Source organism: Neolamprologus brichardi, chromosome 14 (assembly GCF_056152115.1).
Source record: "Neolamprologus brichardi isolate AB-2024 chromosome 14, ASM5615211v1, whole genome shotgun sequence".
In the NCBI taxonomy this organism is placed as follows: domain Eukaryota; kingdom Metazoa; phylum Chordata; class Actinopteri; order Cichliformes; family Cichlidae; genus Neolamprologus; species Neolamprologus brichardi.
The window spans coordinates 8,244,583-8,265,802 of NC_142117.1; the positions used below are offsets into that span (position 1 = coordinate 8,244,583).

Consider the following 21,220-nt stretch of genomic DNA (forward strand, 5'->3'; position numbering starts at 1 on the left):
AAATGTCAACAAATGAGATCGTTGGTATGTTTAAATAATTTAGATCAATAAACTGGCAAGCCAACTCTCTAGGAAAGGACTGCTTTATTGGTATAGCCCAGGGATTCAACGGACTGCCAGTGTAGACGTTTGATGAGCTTACATTTCATAATAATTCTTTACAGCCTCTGCGGGAGTGACAGTCCTCATGTCAGTTAATGATTTCTGTGACTTGATTCACTCTGTCCGATCACGACGCTTTGCAGGCTGCAAGATAACCCTGGTGCAAGAAACCAACACATCCGTGTTGAAGTGTCCTTGAGCAAATCACAGAACCCATTCGCACTGTTTTATGATGCTGACCTCTTACATGAGGACTGTGATGGCCAACAGCACGCTCAGGAAGTTACCGAGCAAAGCTGCTGAGGCACGAACTGCTCCGGCCCCGTTCTTGTTATATTCAAGGGTTATGTGAACCAAAGGTGCTGTAGTCTGCCCCTCACAGTGCCTTAGGTCAGCACCCACACAGGCAGCGTAGCCCATGGCATGGGCAATATAGTTCTGCTCGTTGACACCCTGGAAGAGGTGGGCCATGGGTCCACGGGCCAGCACTGCCACATCCTCTCCACTGTGGGTTGTTGTATCTACGGGGACAGCTGCCTGCTGGATGTAGTCTTTAGATTCTGGAGAAGATAAGGATAGAGTACAAATGATTAGTCCTTTCAAAGAACATTAGACCCCATTTACACTTAAAACTGGTTTGATGAATGATATCAGCGCCTGACTGGAGCATGGTAGTAGATCTAACGTAGTGAATTCTGTGAAACAACGAAGTAATGACTGGGTCTTACTGGTGTCAACATTGCGGATGTCAGGGCGTGCGCCATTAACGATTTTGTGCCCGGGTCCATTGCCGTACATGAGCGTGGTATAAGGCAACATGTCACTTGCCCACAGTGGAGATTTACCTGGAAGACACAAACATTATTTTTGATTTATCTTTCTATTTTTTTCTGCTGTTTCTTTCTGCCTCGGAGTGCTAAACAAACAAAAACACACATCATGCGCACACAAACACAAGTGCGAGGAGGGATTGCTTGATCCCAAGGGTGCTGCGGGAGGTCTAGAGCTTGTTGACGATCTCAGCGTTTCTCTCCAGATGAGCCATTAGCCTGGCGAGTCTCCCCGCTGATGAAGAGCTCAGAGTTTCAGAGTCACATTAATCACTGCTGCACTGCTGCACCGCTGGGAGGACGAGGAAGAGGGTAAAAAAGGAAAAGGAAAGAGGGAGCGCAAAGGTGTGAAAAGCATGACACGACCACAGATCAATCAATACAGACTCTGAAGACTGATAGTGATACAGTACAGTGATAATATGACTGGTAACAAATGGAGAGAAAGAGGAGCAGCCTCCAGGCCTGAGAAACAAAGTCCCAAACAGCAGCATATCCTTGAGGATGAAACATTTTTGTTTTTTTTGTTAGAACAGTGAAACATTCTAACAAAAAATTGTTTTTGGCTCTCTCTGTCTACTCTTGGCAACTCTCTGGACAGTTTTCCTCTGGATAGGTTTTCCCTTTCCCAATTACAGATTGTGGGTTTTTGCAGAGCTCATCCATCTGAATACTGCAGTCAGAGGCGTAGCTGTTTTGACTGACAGACGTCTGGCACAGGCTGCCCTAACTGATCACTGTCTGCTGGACTTCACTTTCATAAAGAGGAGTCACTGAACTCCATTCCTCAGTGTTGTGTGTGCCATCAGTACCTTTTGGGATCATCTTACTACATATTGACTTATGTGAGACCGTCCAAGACGTTTTGCTCCAGCTCGCATACTAGTTACAGTAGACACCACACCAAAGCTGGGATGATTCTAGACCTCAAATTTATCACAATCTTTGTGTGCGATTTCACTACAACAGGCTGCATATTTCATTCCTCAATCGACCTAAATTAAAGCAGTTTGGGAAATTTGCTGGTCTAAAGCATTCGGGTGTGCGTTACCACAACGTCATGGAGGATAGACATCAGCAATGATCTTTTTCATTTCTGCTCATCAATCTGGGTTACAAAATCATTTCTAAACTATTTGAAGTCGTTACGGTCCTGGGTCAGTGGCCCAGTGTCTTGATTTTGTATTGTTGTTTTTTAGTCTGTTTTCCTTTTGGTTCATGGTTTATGACTACTGGTGTTTCTGTTCTGTGTTTCTTAGCTTGTGTATTCCTCTGCTCCTCATGTCACTCTGGTCCCTGTACTCTGTGTTCCCCCGTTCTTTGTCGGAGTTGTCTCTGAGTTGAGTCTGTGGATTTCCTGTTTTATTTTGAAGGTTTATGTCTTATGTCAGCATTCTAGTTTTGTTTCCTCTGTCTCGTTAGCTCTAATTTCTCCTGCTGTGTTCCCACCTGTTCCTCGTTCCCCCAGTGTTCAGCGTTGCATCGTATCCTCAACTTGCTGTGTGTTTTTCCTTTTGTGCTCCCAGTCTCTCGTCTTTGGGTTTTCCTAGTGTTTGTTATTAGCTTTGTGTTTTCAGTTTAGGTCTGTTTTTGTGAGTTTATGTTTGGAGTTTCTGCCACAGTGGAATAAAGCTGCCTCTTTTAGTTCACTGTGAGTCCAGCGTTTGGGTCCTGTTCTCCTGCCTGCACACAGCACACCATGACAGTCCATCTTCTACAGTGAGAAAGATTATTCACAAGTGGAAAACATTCAAGACAGTTGTCCATTTTCCCAGGAAATTCACCCTGAGTTCAGACAGCAATCCTCACAGAAATTTCAAAAAACAAAAATAAGAAGAAAGCTCAAGAACTACATCTCACCTCTTCAGACCATAGTATTCAAAGTTGATGACAGTACAATCAGAAAAAGACTTCATAAGTATGCCTGATTAGAATAATTACCAGCAGAAAACCTCTTTTTAATAAAAAGAAAATGGCAGCAGCTGAGCTTTGTAAAGTTGTGTCTGAACAAACTAAAGATCTGGAACAATGTCCTTTGGACAGGCAAGATCAAAGTCTGACTAAAATGCACAGCACCACATTTGGAGAAAACCAAACACAGCAGGTGGAGGGGTTATGATTTCCACATGTTTTGTTTCTGGAGCTGATACATTTTTGGAAACAAAATATCTACTGAGTAGATACACAGTTTAATAGTTAACCACTTGAGTGATGCACCTAAAAGGGACTCAGCTACTCTTCATCTTTATTATATACATCTGTAAAAAAATTTATTCTGTGGTAAGTCAAACTGTATTTTATGAAAACAAGGACATCTTTCAGGTCTAAAACCTTAAATAAAACAGAAAGGTGAGCAAGAGGAGAGAGAGTTGAAGAGGTAGGGAGCACATAAGATCAATAGGAAAGCCCTTTAAAGGGAGATTAACTGGTGAAAGAGATTGAGAACTTAGAAGGAAAAAAGGTAGAAGAGACCGTGTCATCGGTGTTGTAGATGGTAAATGGAAGACAGAAGACGGAGAAAGCTGGGGACTGAAATAGAAAGGCAAGCAGGAGAAAGGCTGCCAGTAATGTGTGTTTACCCTGGCTGTAATTGCAGGGAGAGACAGCAGATGAAATGTCAAGCTGCTGGTGGCAGAAGCACAGTGAAGCTGTGAGGATACAGGCACTGAGAGGCATCGCACACACACACACACACACAACAGGCACAAATGCTGCCGCAGGTGTCTATTGTCATAGTGGCTAAACACACCTGGAGGGGGGAATGGAGGCACAGAGTAAAGGTTTGAGGGGGAAAAAAGAAAGAATTGTGGAGAAAGCTTAACTTACTGATACACTGACGATTAAAGAAAATCCTAAATTCTTTTTAAGCATTTTTTTCAGCAGGATTTTTTTTTTTTAGATGAATGAATTGCAGTTCTGTTAATAATTACCCAGAATGCTGTTCCCACGAAAGGGGAAGCCATTGAAGGTAAGAGGCTGAGAGTGGTCAGCCATCACTACAGTGAGAGTTTCATGCTCTTGAGTGAGTTCGAGGCCCTTAGCGATAGCACGGTCAAAAGCAACCGCCTCATGCAGGGCCATGGAGGCCCGCCCAGCATGGTGAGCCTGGTCAATACGCCCACCTGTAAACACAAGGAAGGAAGGGGTTAAACATGACGGAGAGTGATGTACTGCCTTCTGGTCTTGGTTTTAGGAGCAGAAAAATAATTGGAAAAACCAGCATAATTTTAAAAATATCTCCTACATAAAGTGGCCATGAATCCTAAACAGTTCATGTAGTACTTTTATTTAATGTATATGTGATGTATATACACAACAAAAGCATTTTTTTCAAAAAATGTATTTTCCAAAAATGCACTGGGAAACAAACAAAGTCAAAATAAAGCAAAGATGATCTATGTGTGTGCCAAAAGATTGATGATCTGACCAATCTGATTGGTTAATGCCTAAATTTGTCCAGCGGTCAGTGTGAATAGCTGCATTGTGAACAGGTGAATCTGAAAATTATTTTTTAAGCTCTCAATATTCACACAAATTTTACATGTGCGTTGTGCAAAGGAAGTAACCCTGGACATTAGGAGATTACAGTTTCCACTCACTGATTCCCAAGAACAGTTTGAAAAATCCACAAATCACTGGATTAAAGTCTCATCAGCATCAAACGACTTGAGCTGCACTTGCCCAGAAGACTTAAAATAAACTTTGAAAGGTTATATTTAGTCCTAATAAACATCCAAACACCTTGCAAGGAAACAGTTAACTATTATTTGAATGAGTTATACAGTCTGTATATTTTCCCCCTGGCAGCAGGTACATTTCAGAGTTGAACCTTTTCTGAAGAGAGAGTGGGTGATTTTTTTTCTGCATTAGCACATCTCCCGCTCCTGTCCTCTCCACCGGCTATATTGGAAAGTAAAGTAGACCCCGGCTAATAAGTTGTGATCTCAGCGAGCTGTCAGTGATTGGGCGCACCATATGTCCGCTTCTATTTATATATTTGCCTCTTATTTTTAAAGTCATTGTGAAGACACTCAGTGGCACCGTGGAGTCCCCAGGCAGCTGCCTCAGATTAAAAGAGAGATAGACAAGGAGGCCAGAGAGGCAGCCGCGTGGAACGGAAACACACCATCAGCACACGCTGCGGCAAACTCATTGAGCTGTATGCAGAATCAGTGTCAACAGCAGGTACACACCATGCTCTGAGCCAATGTTGTCACTATGGCACAATCAATTTATCCCAACCAAGCTCCTATGTTGTACGCATACTAATATTTCAGCAAACAACAATTACTTAGTTATTTACATATAACTGTCACTTGGGCTGGTTGGGTATGATTATTACGCAATTTAACTGATCCTTCTATTTTTAGTCCTCTCACAGGAATTTTTTATCCAGTGTTTGTTGGATTGAGTGATGGGAATGTGTAGAAAACAGATGAAGCTGCTGTCCTCACCCTCCACTAACAGGAAGAAACCTTTAGGGTTTTTCTGTAGGATGCGGATGGCCTTTTCTGTGGTCTCGATGATGGACGGATCCATGCTCGGGTCCCTCTCCTCCTCGTAGCGGAGATCACCAGGTTCGAACAGAGCTGGGGAGGAGAAAGGAAAACTATATTTATCAGTGATCAGTGGGGGTGTAGTGGCAAGGAAAGTCCTATTTTCCTCCTCCTACTATTACCACTATTTTCAGCACACAGGAACTGATTAACCACACAGCAGGAGAAAACCCAAAATATAGCAGCAAGCAAGCCCTCAGTCCACAAAAAGCACAATGACTGGATCCCTACACTTCCTACACACCGTCAAATACCAAAGGTTTACTGACAGCACCTGGTACTGAAAAAATATATTGGAGCATTTTCTGAAACAGAGCTAAAAGCAAACATTTCGACTGAATCAGAGTCTACCATTTTTTCTCACTGTCTAATATTTGCTGAAAAATAGTTAAAAACCGAAAGTTATCCCAGTGTTGAGCTGCTTTTTCAGTGTCGCCTGGATGTTCTTGCTGGACTTTTTGGTAAAGTAATATTTGGATTTGAGAATCATTTTATAAAATCCTTTTTTCGAATGGAACAAAATGAAAAAAACAAAACAAAAACAGTGTTGATTGAGAAAAGAGTAGGAAACCCAAGAGAAAAAGCAGAGCACAGTTGGCCCAAGTTGAAACAGAGTCAGTCAGAGTTTTCTTAAATCCATCATGTGATTTGGACGCACTGGCGACTGTTGACTCCAGAGGGTTAATATTATGTACACTTAGTTAACTGAGTCACTAAATTATGAAGTCTGAACACAAAAAGGTTAAGGTATTACTTTATTATAGACCTTTTAAAAACCCTAAACAAATCATTTGGATACATAAACTGCAAATAAAAACAAAAGTCCAAACTCAAAAAATAAGTGACGCACAACCATGTTGATGCCTGACTCCACCACTGCTCCAGTCTGCACATGCAAATTTTTTAGCAATTAAATTCATTAGCAGGATATTTTATTAATTGGAAACCACATTTCTATTAAATGTCTAGTTACATGTGAAGCAACAGGGGAATGCATGAGGGAGCAAAAGAAGGGGCAAAAGAGAAAAAAACATACCCATGAGGTAGTCAGTGGTTTCAGGGTCAACAGCGTCAAAATCTGCTTTATTCCACACATAGTGGGCAACCTGTAACACACAGGAATACATATAACCATGGAGAGTGGAAGCAGAATACCAAAAGTGGTTGTGCTTGATATTAGTCACTGTATGGCTCACCGGCAAACAGAAGGAAGCCGCTTTGTGTGCAAAGTAAAGGACACTTAACTGTTCTAACTATGAAACCTGCACCAGGTTTCTGTACTTATATGATGCAAGTAATCACATTTCTTATGGAAAAATAGCAGAATATTCATTTTGTAATACATTCACCTCTGGTATCCTTTGGCGAATAAAGTTTAAGCAAAAACTCTCTGATACCTTATAATGTTAACTGTTACAGTCAGATGCAGACACTGATAAGATCAGTCACACAACTGGACCCTCTTTAAACATATCAGGTCAAAATAAAAATCATCCAGTCCTCAGCAGGTCTTACAATAAATACAAATTTTAATGAAAACATGACATGTTGTACCGTTTTAGGCAACAGAAATTTAAGTCAAAAGGCCAAAACAGTGTGTGACAAACTAAGCACACCCTCACCAAAAATAGTAAAGTTCATGACAAAACAAGTTTGTCAGGAGAAAACCTCTTCTCTCTAAAAACAACATAGCAGCCGAGCTCAGGTTTGTAAAGCTGCATTTGTACAAACAAGACTTCTGGAACAATGTGTGTTGGTCAGATGGGACCAAAGTGGAGATTTTTCACAGCACCGCATTTGAATAAAACCAAAAGCAGCATATCATCACCTCACACCAACTGTCAAGCATGGTGGTAGAGGGGTCATGATTTGGATTTGTGTAGCAGTAAGACCTGGGTACCTTGCAGTCATGGAGTTAACAGTGAAATCCTCTGTATACCAAAGTATTCTGCACTTGGGTTCAGTTGTTATGCAATCAATAATCACACAGTATAATATGTCACGTGTTATTGATTAACTGATGTTGTATTTATCTACTTTTAAGATTTTTATTATGTCCTGACACATAAAACTGTCAATTGAAAGAGGGTGTCCTATCTTTTTAATATGACGGTATATGTACAGGTTTTTAGGTCTTCTGATTTCACACCACATCATACTTCTTACTTCTACCTGTTATTATGAGCAGAGGTGTTTTACCTTCCCAGTTTTTAAGTTCTGCCACTCTTTGATCAGGTCACGCCCATCCTTTCTTTTACCGTTTGAAAAGTAGTCTGTGGGGTATTCAGGGTCCTTGGTACCAGTAGGGGTCATGTACTTTCTACCACCGCCAATGATCACCTGAAAACACACACACACGCACACACACACGAACATTTAAATCAAATTCAGCCGTTGAAAAGTTCAATATATACTGTTAAAAACAGAAGCGTACATCAATGTCTGTGTTGTTGATGAGCTGGAATGAGATATCCGTGCAGCCGTCCGTCTTCGCAGAATCAGGCATATCAGCATCACTGTACCACGTCCTGCTGGCACTGTGGGCGTAGCTGCCTGCTGGGGTGGCGTGTTGCACCCTCGTGGTTGTTACGATGCCCACAGACTTGCCTGCAACGTAAACACAGTAGCTTCCTGCTTAACACTCTGCTCCATGTATGAATACTCTATGAGCAGGAAGAAAAGTCATTTGTCGTTAGTTCTCAACTCTGAATGCAAAAGTTATCTTGGTGTGAAGTCTAGTAGATACAGTACTTATTGTCCTTTTAGTACTTACTTATCCTTCATCTGACAGACATTCAAAGTTTAAGATTGCAGTCTCAGTGTGATAGCTGCAGTGATGTGACGGCAAATTATCAGACACAGATACTCATGGCTTCATGAAGTGGTGATGTGAGATTACAAATCTCTGTCATGTATCAGAGGGATCAAAGTTCTTTATGCTCACTTGGAAAAAGTGTGCTGAAACTCAAAAGTCATTAAAGACATAACAGTCTGTAATGTGCACTGTAGGCGGCAGCAAATGGTTGATTAAACAATTAGCCAATCCACAGGCAATTAATCCAAACAATTAGGACAGCTAATTGTTCGAGCGATTTTTCAAAAATGAAAGAAATGTGCTTGCAGGCTGTCAAATGTGAGCACTGAGCCTCACTTTGACACTTCACCATGGGGTTTAGAGGGGAATTTTGACATAGTTTTCTAGACTTGATGAATGAATAAAATAAAACTCCAGCTAATATGTAATTTTAATTGTGCAGGGTTATTACTTAAGAGAAAAAAGCAAAGATATCAGTGAAGAAAAAGCCTCCTGTGATGCCTCAGAGTTATCTCAAGAGGTGCCGGGCTCCAGGCGTACCTTGCTGCTAGAAACTGCGTGGAAGGACACGACCGTTTCCAAAATGTTTTTTACAACATTAAATAGAAGCGTCTTCAAAAAACTGGTTCTCGGCAACATTCGCACACCTGAGCATCGGTCTTTGGCATAGCGCTGGGGTCACGGCCATGACACTCTGCCTGTGTGCGTGTCGTGAGATATTTATGGCTGCTGATAACACTGGAACACGATAACAGTCAAGGTGCTTTCCTGTGTAGTAGATTATGCTGTGGTGGAACGTGAGGCTGCGAGCTGCTGTTGCTCCCTGCTCCCCGGTGGCCCCTGTAATACCACTCTGACAGGGCACTGCAGCTCACAGCAGAGCGCTCAGCTGTAAAATCAGGTTTTGTTGAGGCCGTGTAAGACCTGGGGGATTTTCTTTTGACAGAAGCTAGAACCTAAATGTGACACGCAGGGCCATGTCAGGTATCTGCCTGCTCTTTGTACAAGAGTCACACAATCCCATTTGTTGCTTCAATCACGGCATCTTTTAAATTCTTATCCTCTGAGTGTCATCTGTGCAGCAATGAGTTGCACTTGTTCACATGAGCCTATTGCCATCTGCTGAATATCACCATTACCATTAGTCTGTTTTATAAATCATTTGCTCATTATTATACATCATGTAAGCATTATGGTGAAATGTTATGGGCTTTTTTCGCTTTAATCTTGTGGCATCGTGTTTTTAAACATCAGTTAAATTCTCATTTAAAGGTATTTTCTTACATTTACAATCATCTGCCACTAAATGTCGTCTCCGCCGCTGAATTACCCGTCAACAAAAAAGCTGCAGCAGTGTTTTCTGAAGCATGTCAATTGAATAAAAATGCTAATTTAAATGTTTTTATGCTCTGCTTTGCGGTTCTCATCATCCACATTTTGTCATTTTTATGCAAATGTTTCTGTTTCCATTTTTCCGCCTCTGGCATAAAAAATATGGCGTAACCTTTTTTTAATTTCACTTACAAAGCTCTGACTGGCTCAACAGTTTTTCCAATTCAAATAAGCTTCACGGAGCACAGCATAAAACTTTTCCCCCCCCAATTTATGTTTCAAACATTCAGAATAGCTAGCCATCTTAAATGGTAAGTGGTCTGTATTTGTATAGCGCTTTACTAGTCCCTACGGACCCCAAAGCACTTTACATATCCAGTCATTCACACATTCACACACTGGTGATGGCAGCTACATTGTAGCCACAGCCACCCTGGGGCGCACTGACAGAGGCGAGGCTGCCGGACACTGGCGCCACCGGGCCCTCTGACCACTACCAGTAGGCAACGGGTGAAGTGTCTTGCCCAAGGACACAACGACCTGTCCAAGCAATGGCTTGTCCAATGACTGTCCAAGCCGGGGCTCGAACCGGCAACCTTCCAATTACAAGGCGAACTCCCAACTCTTGAGCCACGATCGCCCCCCATCTTATGTTTCTTTTTTTTCATTTGACACATTCAACTAACTGCAGTAAAGTAAGCTTTTTGGTATGATAATGATTAAAAACAAAGTAGTATAGTTCTGTCGTCTTTTGACTCTTTGACCCAGTTAGCATCCAAACTGCTGCATACACATGACTCTTGTTCCTCATGCTCTGATGAAGGCGAGAAGTCCAAAATGTTAGCACGTTTGTTGACTTACTCAGAATATATAGGTGAATTTTAAATTCGCCCATTTTTTCCTCAGGTTTTGTGCTACAATCTTTATACATTTGGGCATTAAAGGGTGAATAATCAAGTGTGTGATCATGTATGAGTTGTATAGTTTTAATGTTTTATTTGGGAACAGAATGGTGTGTATGTGTAAGTTTGGTGATGGAGTTTTTATTATGAATGAATGATGAATTTTTATTAATTATTATGTCTATTTTTTATGCTTAAGGACAACAGATGGAAATTAGCCCTCGGCTATAATCTGGTATGTTTACATTCATGTAATTGTTTTTTTTTTTACATTTATGTTCATTAACATGCACTGTCCTAAATAAATAAATAAAATAAATAGTGATGTACTAATACTCCACTACTACTGCTTGGAGTTTTGGTCTGCAGATGAAAAAATTCTTTTTAAAGATTCAGTTAATGACATTTCTTGTCTTCAGTGGCTCACCAGCATCTTTGGCCCACTTCAAGATGGACGTCACCTCGTTGCCCTTCTGAGTTCTGCATACTCCGTTGCGACCCGCCGCATTCACTCCAACGATGTTCAGGTTGGTCTTCACCCCACACAGATAGGCTGTGGCTGTGGCTGCGCTGTCTGCAACCTGGAAGTCCACACTGTAGGTCTGCACAGTACACACACACATACACAAAGGAAAGCTTAAATAAAATATACTGCTCGGCAAAAAGCTTTTAAACTTTAATGACGTGTGAAATAAGTGGTGTAAATATTTTCAGTATTGTCTCATCGAGCTCCCTTTACTCCTAGGGTTGTGTGGTGGTGTCAGAGTAATTGGGCATCTGGAGATATTCAAAAAATAAAAGGTTTCAAAGTACTTTTCCCTCTTCTGTAGACACGTAGAACTCTTCCTTTTGTGAGCCATGGTTTCATTGCACCCCAGTGAAGTATTTGAAATTCAGTTTACAGTGCTACTGTGCTTGAGCCATTTTTCACATCTTTATATTTATTAAAACATGTGCAAACATTTAAAATAAGGCAAAAAGGTTTTAAAAAACTGATGAACTTGAAATTCAATTTTTAATATGACCACCTTTATTCTTCCACACAACCTAAACTGTCTCAGGCAAGCTTATGTTCCCTTTTCTACCAATTGTCCCACTCTGCTTCTGTAATGTTGAGTTCTGGGCTCTGTGTCAGGGTGTGTTTGTCTATCCAGGTATGTTTTTACTGCATTGATAATGCGTTTGGGATTGATTCTATGGTAAATCACAATCTGATGGTACTCTTTTGTGCGAATAATTCGATAAATTTTGACAACATTCCCAACACCACTGGTTGAAATCCAGCCCTGTAACATAAAAGAACCTCCACTGTTATACCCTCTCCTAACCTTGTTAAAATACACCACCGTAGATACTGAAGATAATTTAAATTAAAAGTTTCAAATTTGGACTCCATATCTGTTACCACTGATTTTCAGTCCAGGTCTTGTATAATTTGGCATAGCTTAACTATTTTTTCCCATTTCCCTTCCCCAAGAATGGTTTCTTCCATCCTTCCACTGAGAGCATTTCTGATGAGGCTTTAGTGAACAGTGATCATCTTAAATTAGAAACAAATGGTCCTTTAACAAGGATATTTTTCCAGTTACAGACAGAAAACAGCTGCTTAGCTGTAGCTAAGACTAGCCATGGTTCATAGCTAGCTTTACAATTAACAGTTAAAATTCATACACTGTGGCTCGTTTTGCTATAGACTAGCCCTTTATTGCCATTGTATGTGTATATAAAATTACAGAAGAATATACAGTTGTCTACTCTAGTTTCTTTTAAAGAAGGTTATGGTGCACTCATTTTCTATGGCACAATAGATGTTTGTCTGACAACAAAGGCTATTTTTTGGTTTTAATGTTCCTACACTCTATTTTCCTATCCTTACCTTTCCTGTCACTGATTTTTGATCCATCTCCCTGAAATTAATATCCTCCATTTTTAAGTCCCTTTTGTCACTCACGTGAAAGTCCACAGTTTGAGCAATACATGTGACAGCGTTTTCTGCTTAAGTTGTTTTATTTTTAATATGTTTTTAATATAAAATTTTGTATTAGTTGATGTTATTATTTAGGGTAAGGCATTAAGTCTAACAAGTTACAGGCTTGTATTTCTGGTTAGAAGCGTTACAGCCACCTGCTAAAGGCTTTCCAAAACACGTGCTGTAGACACAAGTTCCAACTGAAATACATTAGTTTAATAATATATATTAGTTACTATGACATAAGGCCCCTCACACAGAAACTGTGTGCCTACAGGGCTGATTGCATTCATACTCATTTCCATTGTGACCAGTGAAATTCCTCTTTCTGTCAGTGTAAAAAAAAAGTTTAATTATGGAATTAATCATTGAGATATCTTAATATAAGAAAAAGAAGTGCGATTTCAACAGGACATTTCAGTTTTTCTACATAATAAAAAAATGCTGCTGCAGTAAATGAAAGAAATCTGTCACCCCAACTCTTTTGGCTTAAACTGTAAGAAATCAATGAGTAAAATTACAGAAAAACTTCTGGCAGCTCATTTCATCTTCTGTAATTAAAAATCAGAAAGTCTTTTTTTTGATATCTCACAGAAAAAAGTGAAAAAATAGGAACTTTTCTGTTCTGTCTTTTCTTAATTTTCTTCTTTTTCTTAATCTGCTACCTAATTACTTTGGGGTAGCATAAATGGCCCATGGGCGAGGACAGTAAAGATAAAGGCTGATTCTGGCCCCCGGGCCTTATGTTTGAAACCACTGATCTGCATATACTTAAATGACTTCATCACATGTCACACTTGGTGTTTTGGGAGCACCCATAGTTGTACTGTGGCTGGCGCAGCAGCTATATGGTACCATGGGTTCCTCTTTTTATATTATAATTGTGTGTGTGTGTGTGTGTGTGTGTGTGTGTGTGCGTGCGTGCGTGCGTGCGCGTGCGTGCGTGCGTGCGTGCGTGCGTGTGTGTGTGTGCGTGCGTGCGTGCGTGTGTGTGTGTGTGTGTGTGTGTGTGTGTGTGTACCTTGGCCAGCCCCACATTGGGGAAGGTGTCCATGGTCATCACTGTCTCCTCCCCTGGCTGCTTCTCCAGCTGTCCCTTGAGAATACGAGCTGCTGTGAGGGTTGTGAGTCCCATACCTGAGGCCCACAGACACAAATTCACACACTGTAGCTTTGATAAACACAAATAACTCCCTCCTGCATCTTCTTGTTTTCCTTTAAAATATTTGTTTTCTATGCTGTAAATTGGTGGCTGAGCAAACAGAGCAGACAATGCCTGAAATGATTTATGTATATAAAAAAGTAATTCAAGCACTCTTTACTTATTCTGCTTGTTTTAACTGTTCAGCCGAGTGAGGCTGTCTGATGATATTCGTGCAAAGGATTGACAGTGTTGTGTAACCTACCATCTCCAAGGAAAAACAGGATGTTCTTGGCAACGTTGGTGTTCAGCTTCCTGTCTAGTGCTGCCTGCAGTGTCTTCCTCGCCTGTGACCTCCAGAACTCTGAGTTCTCTTCCTCAACTTAAGGCAAACACAGGAGTCAGAGTGGTGTTTAAAACATCAATTCAAACAAAAATATGCACTCAACACAAGCACCAGCTTAACTTTTATTGAAGCTTCTCTTATATATTGGAGTTCATCTGATCTTGATACCGGTTGCTTTCAGACAAAACTGTGATATAACACTTAGCATTTCCCACTGTAGCTGGAAATTCAAAGTGTTCTCACAACTGAAGTAAGTACACTGAAATAAATTTAAGCTAAATTGTACATACCATAATAATTACTCAGTAATTACTCATTACCTTTAAATTGGAGATATATGGGCACATAGAGGGGCCTTTTAAGCAGTTCACATTCACTATATTAAAAGGGTAACTGATAACTATAGATGAAGCTGCTGCTTAAAGACAGTTTACGTCTGGGGAGTAAATGTTTGGAGCTTATATGTGTTTCATTATACAGGGTGGGCCATTTATATGGATACACCGTAATAACATGGGAATGGTTGGTGATATTAAAGTCCTGTTTGTGGCACATTAGTATATGTGAGGGGGCAAACTCCTCAAGATGGGTGGTGACCATGGTGGCCATTTAGAAGTCGGCCATCTTGGATACAACTTTTGTTTTTTCAATAGGAAGAGGGCCATGTGACACATCAAACTTATTGGTAATGTCACAAGAAAAACAATGGTGTGCTTGGTTTCAACGTAACTTTATTTTTTCATGAGTTATTTACAAGTTTCTCTTTGTTCACAGCCATTGACACTTCGAAGAGGTTAACACGTGAGGAGCGGAACGAAATTGTGTTGATATCTGATGAACGCAGTAACCGGGTCATTGCAGCAGATTTCAATGCAAGACACCCTACGAGACCACCCATCTCCCATGCTACAGTTAGCAAACTGCTTGCTAAGTTTCATGAAGCTGGTTCAGTGTTGGATTTGCCAAAATGTGGACGCAAGAAAACTGTCACTAATGAAGAAACATCAGTGGCTGTCCTAGCTTCATTCGCCGCATGTCACTGGAGAGTGGCATTAGTCGAACATCCCTTCGGCGGATATTAGCTACTCACAAATGGCACCCTTACAAACTCCGGGTACTGCAGCATCTCAACGAGGATGACCCAGATTGCCACACAGAATTTGCAGAATGGGCAAAACAAAAATTGGAACAGGACCCTCAGTTCACGCAGAAGATTTTGTTCAGTGATGAGGCAAACTTTTATGTGAATGATGATGCTGACAAACAAAAGCACCGCTATTGGTCTGACACTGACCCACATTGGATGGATCCCTCCAAGACTGTTGGAACAACAAAAGTGATGGTGTGGTATATGGGGTACAACGATAGTGGGTCCATTCTTCATCAATGGAAACCTCAAGGCCACTGGATATTTGAAATTGCTACATGATGATGTGTTTCCCTCTTTATGCACTGAAGCTGGCACGTTCCCTCAGTTTTTCCAGCAAGATGGTGCACCACCACATTATGGGTGCCAGGTCCGAGCATTCATTAGATGAACAGTTTCCTGGAAAGTAGATTGGTTGTCGTGGGCCAGTTGAATGGCCCCCAAGGTCTCCCGATCTGACCCCCTTAGACTTTGGGGTCATCTGAAGGCAATTGTCTATGGTGTGAAGGTACGAGATGTGCAGCACCTGAAACTACAGATACTGGATGCCTGTGCTGGCATTTCTCCTGCGGTGTTGCTATCAGTGTTTAAAGAGTGGGAGAAGAGGGTTGCATTGACAATCCAACACAATGAGCAGCACATTGAACACATTTTATAAGTGGTAAGAAACTTGTAAATAACTCATGAAAGAATAAAGTTACGTTGAAACCAAGCACACCATTGTTTTTCTTGTGACATTACCAATAAGTTTGATGTGTCACATGGCCCTCTTCCTATTGAAAAAACAAAAGTTGTATCCAAGATGGCCGACTTCTAAATGGCCACCATGGTCACCACCCATCTTGAGGAGTTTGCCCCCTCACATATACTAATGTGCCACAAACAGGACTTTAATATCACCAACCATTCCCATGTTATTACGGTGTATCCATATAAATCCACCCTGTAGTCTAAAAAGGCCTTTCTTAATAAGAGTTTTATTCTCTGACTCATCCGGCTATTAAGCAATAAAGCCTATTGACTGTAGGAAACTGCCAAAACACTGATGTTTCATACAACAGTGTGTGATGCAGTTAACAAAGCAGCACAATCAGGTTCAAGCTAAAACTTTCTCCTGGTTCGACTCAGTTTGTGTTGTTCTGTGGAGTGAATAATACATAATGTTGAGGTTTTCAAATGGCCTTCTTTTCATCAAACAAGAATACTTTGATGAATTTAGACCATTCTGGGCTTGTAATCTACTGATGTTAATGCTCCAGGTACTCAGCTAGATACTTATTAAGTCAGCAGAATAATTTTAATATGTACTAACATAATTACAGAATGGATTTTTAAAATGTTTAATCAGCCTTTTAATTGAGTATTACAATGTGTCTTTAGAACAGGAGTGAGGCTCTCTAAAAACGGGTTCTAAAGTGCAGATGCAGTTAAAAAAAACATAATAAACACATAATGATTATAGATCCACAATCTTTGTTATTTACAAATTTCTGATCAAGTTAATTTAGTTTGACCTTGAAATATGTTTTCCATATAGCAACGTTCTAAACCTTTGAACTGTAGCATAATTACAGTTTTATCTAAGATGCTTTGCACGAGTTCCTGAATGTGAAAGTGTTTATAGCGCAGCATGTTCCTGCAGGAAATCAGTATCTCACTTCAGGTGTAACTTTAAACTTGGAGAAAACTTCCGCCTAAAATTCCACAGATCACAATCAAAGCCTTGTTCGGTGCATCCTGCAGAGATCACTGTGAGCAGTGTTAGAAAGAAACTCTTTCGAGACTTGAATGTGTGTTTACTGCAGTGTTTGTTTGCAGCAACAGCTGTCACACCTCCCTTTAATGCTCTCTTATCTACTGCAGTACATCTCTGTATCCTGTTAAACAGTTATTCTGATACAGTAGTCCATTAATTCACAGTGATTGCTGATAACAGGAAGTTTTGCGCAACTCCATCTGCACTCAAAGTGCTGACTTGGAAAGTTTGGAAGCTCCTGTCAAAAAACAACCGGGTACCATGAAAGGAAGGGTGGAAGGTGAGACATCATTAAGAAGAAAAAAGGGAAAGTGAAAAGAGGGTAAAGACAGAATCCAAAGGGAGACGAGAAAGGGACTCCGAATTGGTGGATGATGGAGTTTTAAAGCTTTTAAATAGAGAAGAAGTTTGATTCTTAGGTTAAAAACTGAGAATCATACATCAAACTCAACATTTTCAGGTCACTCTGATGTTATCGTAGCATTTTTGCTTGTGGGTGAATTTCTGCAGCTGTAACACTGGAAGAAAAAAAATGAAGTTCTGGTTGAAGTGGCACTCAAATACCAATACTGAAAGAAAGGACAATGGAAAAACTAATACAAGGACAAGTGGTCTACTTGTTGTGTGCTACCAATAGAAGTTCTTGGTTAGGAGCAGTTCAAGGTTTTTGTTTAAAGGTAAAGAGCTGAAATCTGAAAGGGTTTGAACTGTCATGGTCCCTGTGCCTCCCCGGCCAGCCCAGTGTGGCCACAAGTGTTGTTGCTCTCTCTCCTACCTGTCTGCCTGGGCGGAGCTCTGACTGGGCTCCTGCCCTTGGCCACGCACCTGCTGCTGATCAAGCGATTGCAGTTCTCTGGCTCTTAAGGCTGGGGCTCTGAGCCATTCGTCGCTGGAATATTGAGTTTGACTCCACGTTAGTGTCATTAGTACCAAGTCCAGTGAGTACATGCCCGCGGTAGTCGAGTGTCCTGACAAGTTGCTTCTTTGTTATTTTTCTCCAGGAAGGAGCAGGGAAGACCAGAGCAGCGAGCACGGGGTGTGGGGACACACTGGAGCGAAGACCACGGAGCACGAACTTGTGGGTGAAGACACGACACGGAAGTCACGGGGAAAACATGGGATTATTTTTGTGAACTATTTACACCATTGTAAATAAACGCACTGCCTTCATCACAAAGTCCTGCATCTTGGGTCCTCATTCCCCTAATCCCCACGGTCTGCCCCACAGACCGTGACATGAACAGTGTTAAAGGTCGAAACAATGGGTGTACTGTTTGGTTCATCAGCATTTGAAGGCAGCAGAATGAATGTACATTTGAAACGTCAATGAAATGCAAGCTTAAGATGGAAACAGTGGAACTGGTTTTTGATTAAACGCAGGTATTGATTCACTTACAATTAAAATGAACTTCAGCTGAAACATTTAAATGAAAGCAGATGAAGTGGGCACGTCAGCTGATGTGTAAAGTCTGAACTCAGTGGAGCAGTTAATTCAGGAAATATCACTGAAGCACTGAAAGGGTTTCAGTTGAAGGTTATACTGCTTATTGTTGATTTTGTACATGGTGAACGCAGTTGAGCAGCCATTTGTAGTGTAAATGCCGAACACGATTGAAATGACATTTAAAGACCGTGTATTTGGTTTGATGTGTGAGCCCTGAGGTTCGGTAAATGTAAAACAATGGAAGCATTAGATGAAGAATATGCAGAGGCTGTTATCTGTCAAGAGTTGAGGTTTTTATTCACTTTTTAAATGAATGTGTCTCTATGCATATGGCCAATATGGCCAGTGAAGCAAATATTGATTAACCGATTTACTCACTAGCTGAAGTGTTCCCACACTGGTTACAATACAGCAAGCAGTTGTAATGATTAAATGTAAAAGCTGAAAATCAGTCAAACTACCCTGTGACACAAAAACGAGACTTATGAGCTGAATGGTCAGCAAAGTGTAAGATATTGGTAAATAAAGTGTATAGGATAAGATTTGAGCCAGATGTGGCAAAAGTACACACATTCAGTACTTAGAAGTACAGATACTTCAGCTGTTTTTATCCAAAGCTAAACATTGTGCTATATTAATGTAATAATAAAATAATAGAAGTAATTTCTATTAAGAGCTCCAGTAGTTTATCTTTGTGTACAGGCTGTGATCAGCTGATCTGGGACACTGCTGCTCTTTGTGAATGTATAAATGGCTGTGAGCAGATGTTTCATGAGTTCTCCTGGCTGATTTCCATTATCTACACTCACAGTACACTGTTTATGCTGTCTTTATACTAAACAGTATCATCAGCCTAACTTCAAATTTATCTCTGCTACATTGGATGTAACCCAACTCTGGCCATCAAATCACCAATCACACAGTGTTCTTTACTTTAAATCCATCACAACACAGCAAACTAACCTGTTTGTCCTGCAGAGGAGTTTCATGTCAAACATAATGTCACATGTACAGACTCAATATCTGATTTAGAAAACATCAAAGCAGAAGAAAACCCAAAACAAAACTAAAACAAGAGTTTGTTTTCCTTCTTTCCTTACCTGTGGCAATGGATGACCCAAGCACCACCAACAGAAAGAGAGCCAGGAACGACCTTCTTGTGGACTCCATGGCCACGATCGAGATGGCAGTCTGCTCCTTGAATCAACTCTTCCACTCTAATAATACCCGTTTCCAATCTAACCTGCTGTCAGTCATCTTTAACAGCATGTCATAAATGCATAAAGACCAATCAGACCAATAAAGACCAATGGCAGCCTTATATGACCCTTTGAGTGAAAAAAATGTGTTGTGGTTGGCATAGAGGAGAAATAAGACACACAAAAAAAAACATTAAAAAATATACCTGCAGCTTAAACTACTGTAATAATAAACCTATGAGTATTTGTGGTTGGTCCTTGACTAGAGGGCTCATTAAGAGTAGTTTTAATGACACCATTGAATTGAGCGTATACACGGGCATTATTTATGACCCTGTGACAAAGATCAAGGAAATGCAGGCGAACATACCAATCAGCAATTGAAAGTTTGTGTGTGTGTGTGTGTGTGTGTGTGTGTGTGTGTGTGTGTGTGTGTGTGTGTGTGTGTGTGTGTGTGTGATTTCTAACCATAAATGGACTGTATCTGAGAGATAATGCAACAGAGCAATACAGTTATGTAAGTGAGAAAGACAGAGTCCGCCGGGACTGAGCTGAAAGCCAGAAGCACTCATCCATCTATTTTCCAATGAATACATTAGCAAGAAGGGATATAAGTATTGACAATCATGTTTTATTTGATTGCTTGTCCAAAATTTCCACATCACCCTTCTGAGAGAACAAGAGGTAACATGGCAACCGATGCAGAAAGCGTGTTTTGTCTCTTATTCAACAGGTGCCATGCGTCACACAGGTAATTTAATCACATAATGTTCCCTGCAAGTTCACTGATTAGTCTCACCGGTGTGAATGAGGCATTAATGCCAAGAACGCAAAACAATTTTAATCTCCTTAATAGGAATGGAAATATAGTTTTTCTTCTTTCCTTTTTATATTTTTTCTGTAAATGAGAGCAAATGGAGGAAAAAATGTGGAAAGGAGCGTGGCATACAGTTTGTGTGACCTTGACCCATAAGAAAGAAAAAACAAATGTGATTTTTTTTTTTTAAGGTAACATTTGAAAAAGTTTTCAAAAGTGAGTCCCAGAAATACTGGGAGCTCAGCACCAAAAGTATGAGTCTGGTATCAAAGTAGGAAAAGATGGGACACCATCAAAGCAAACAAAGTCTGTGAGGCTTCATATTTAATTAAAATATCATTACTGATGGACTCTGGTCAGAAGCCAGAAAAAGAACGAGAAATGATAGTGAAGACACACGAGACCAACAGCATGAGCACATAAAGCCTCAAATCCGGTTATCAGGAAAAACCTTTTAGTTTTTCTATAGCTAAAATTATTTGAAGATGCACAGTATGCAATAATTCTAATTTAATAATGTTTATTTTTTTATTTAATATTGGTCTCTACATAACACATATTTAATGTTTTTTACATTTACAAATATTTAATGGTTGGTTATTATTAATCTCCACTTCTCTTCCACAGGATGTCTTCTATCCTGTCTTCCTCCCCTCATCTCCAACGCCGCAGAGATGGTGGAGGTTTCTTCCTGTTAAAAGGGAGTTTTTCCTTCCTACTGTTGCCAAACAGCTTGTTCATACTGGGTCATCTGATTGTTGAGGTTTTCTTTGTTTTCTCTCTATTATTGAATTACGAATTGAATTACATAAACAGTAAATCTGCTTGCACTTACTCATTTCCGTGTGTTGTTAAACATAATAA

At 40.4% G+C, this 21,220-nt stretch overlaps 1 protein-coding gene across 1 annotated transcript; it reads right to left on the reverse strand.

Annotated features, from left to right (window-relative positions):
• Window positions 1-340: 340 nt before the first annotated feature.
• On the reverse strand, window positions 341-19,510 carry alp3 (alkaline phosphatase 3). Its single transcript, XM_087851474.1, has 11 exons — window positions 19,441-19,510; window positions 13,913-14,029; window positions 13,528-13,643; window positions 10,965-11,139; window positions 7,923-8,095; window positions 7,688-7,828; window positions 6,525-6,594; window positions 5,387-5,521; window positions 3,863-4,054; window positions 831-947; window positions 341-662 (listed from the first exon to the last, which is right to left on the reverse strand). Exons 1-11 carry the CDS (start codon window positions 19,508-19,510, stop codon window positions 346-348), a joined length of 1,623 nt encoding a protein of 540 aa, XP_087707600.1. The 3' UTR covers window positions 341-345.
• Window positions 19,511-21,220: the final 1,710 nt, after the last annotated feature.

What these genes read in the sequence shown, in the direction of transcription:
- alp3 (XM_087851474.1), bottom strand. Translation starts at nt 19,510, where the DNA reads ATGGAGTCCACAAGAAGGTCGTTCCTGGCTCTCTTTCTGTTGGTGGTG. An exon ending in GAAGTGGGCCAAAGATGCTG is followed by an intron (nt 8,096 to 10,964) that starts GTGAGCCACTGA and finishes TTTACGTTGCAG; the next exon opens with GCAAGTCTGTGGGCATCGTA. An exon ending in TCGTGGGAACAGCATTCTGG is followed by an intron (nt 948 to 3,862) that starts GTAATTATTAAC and finishes TGTGTCTTCCAG; the next exon opens with GTAAATCTCCACTGTGGGCA.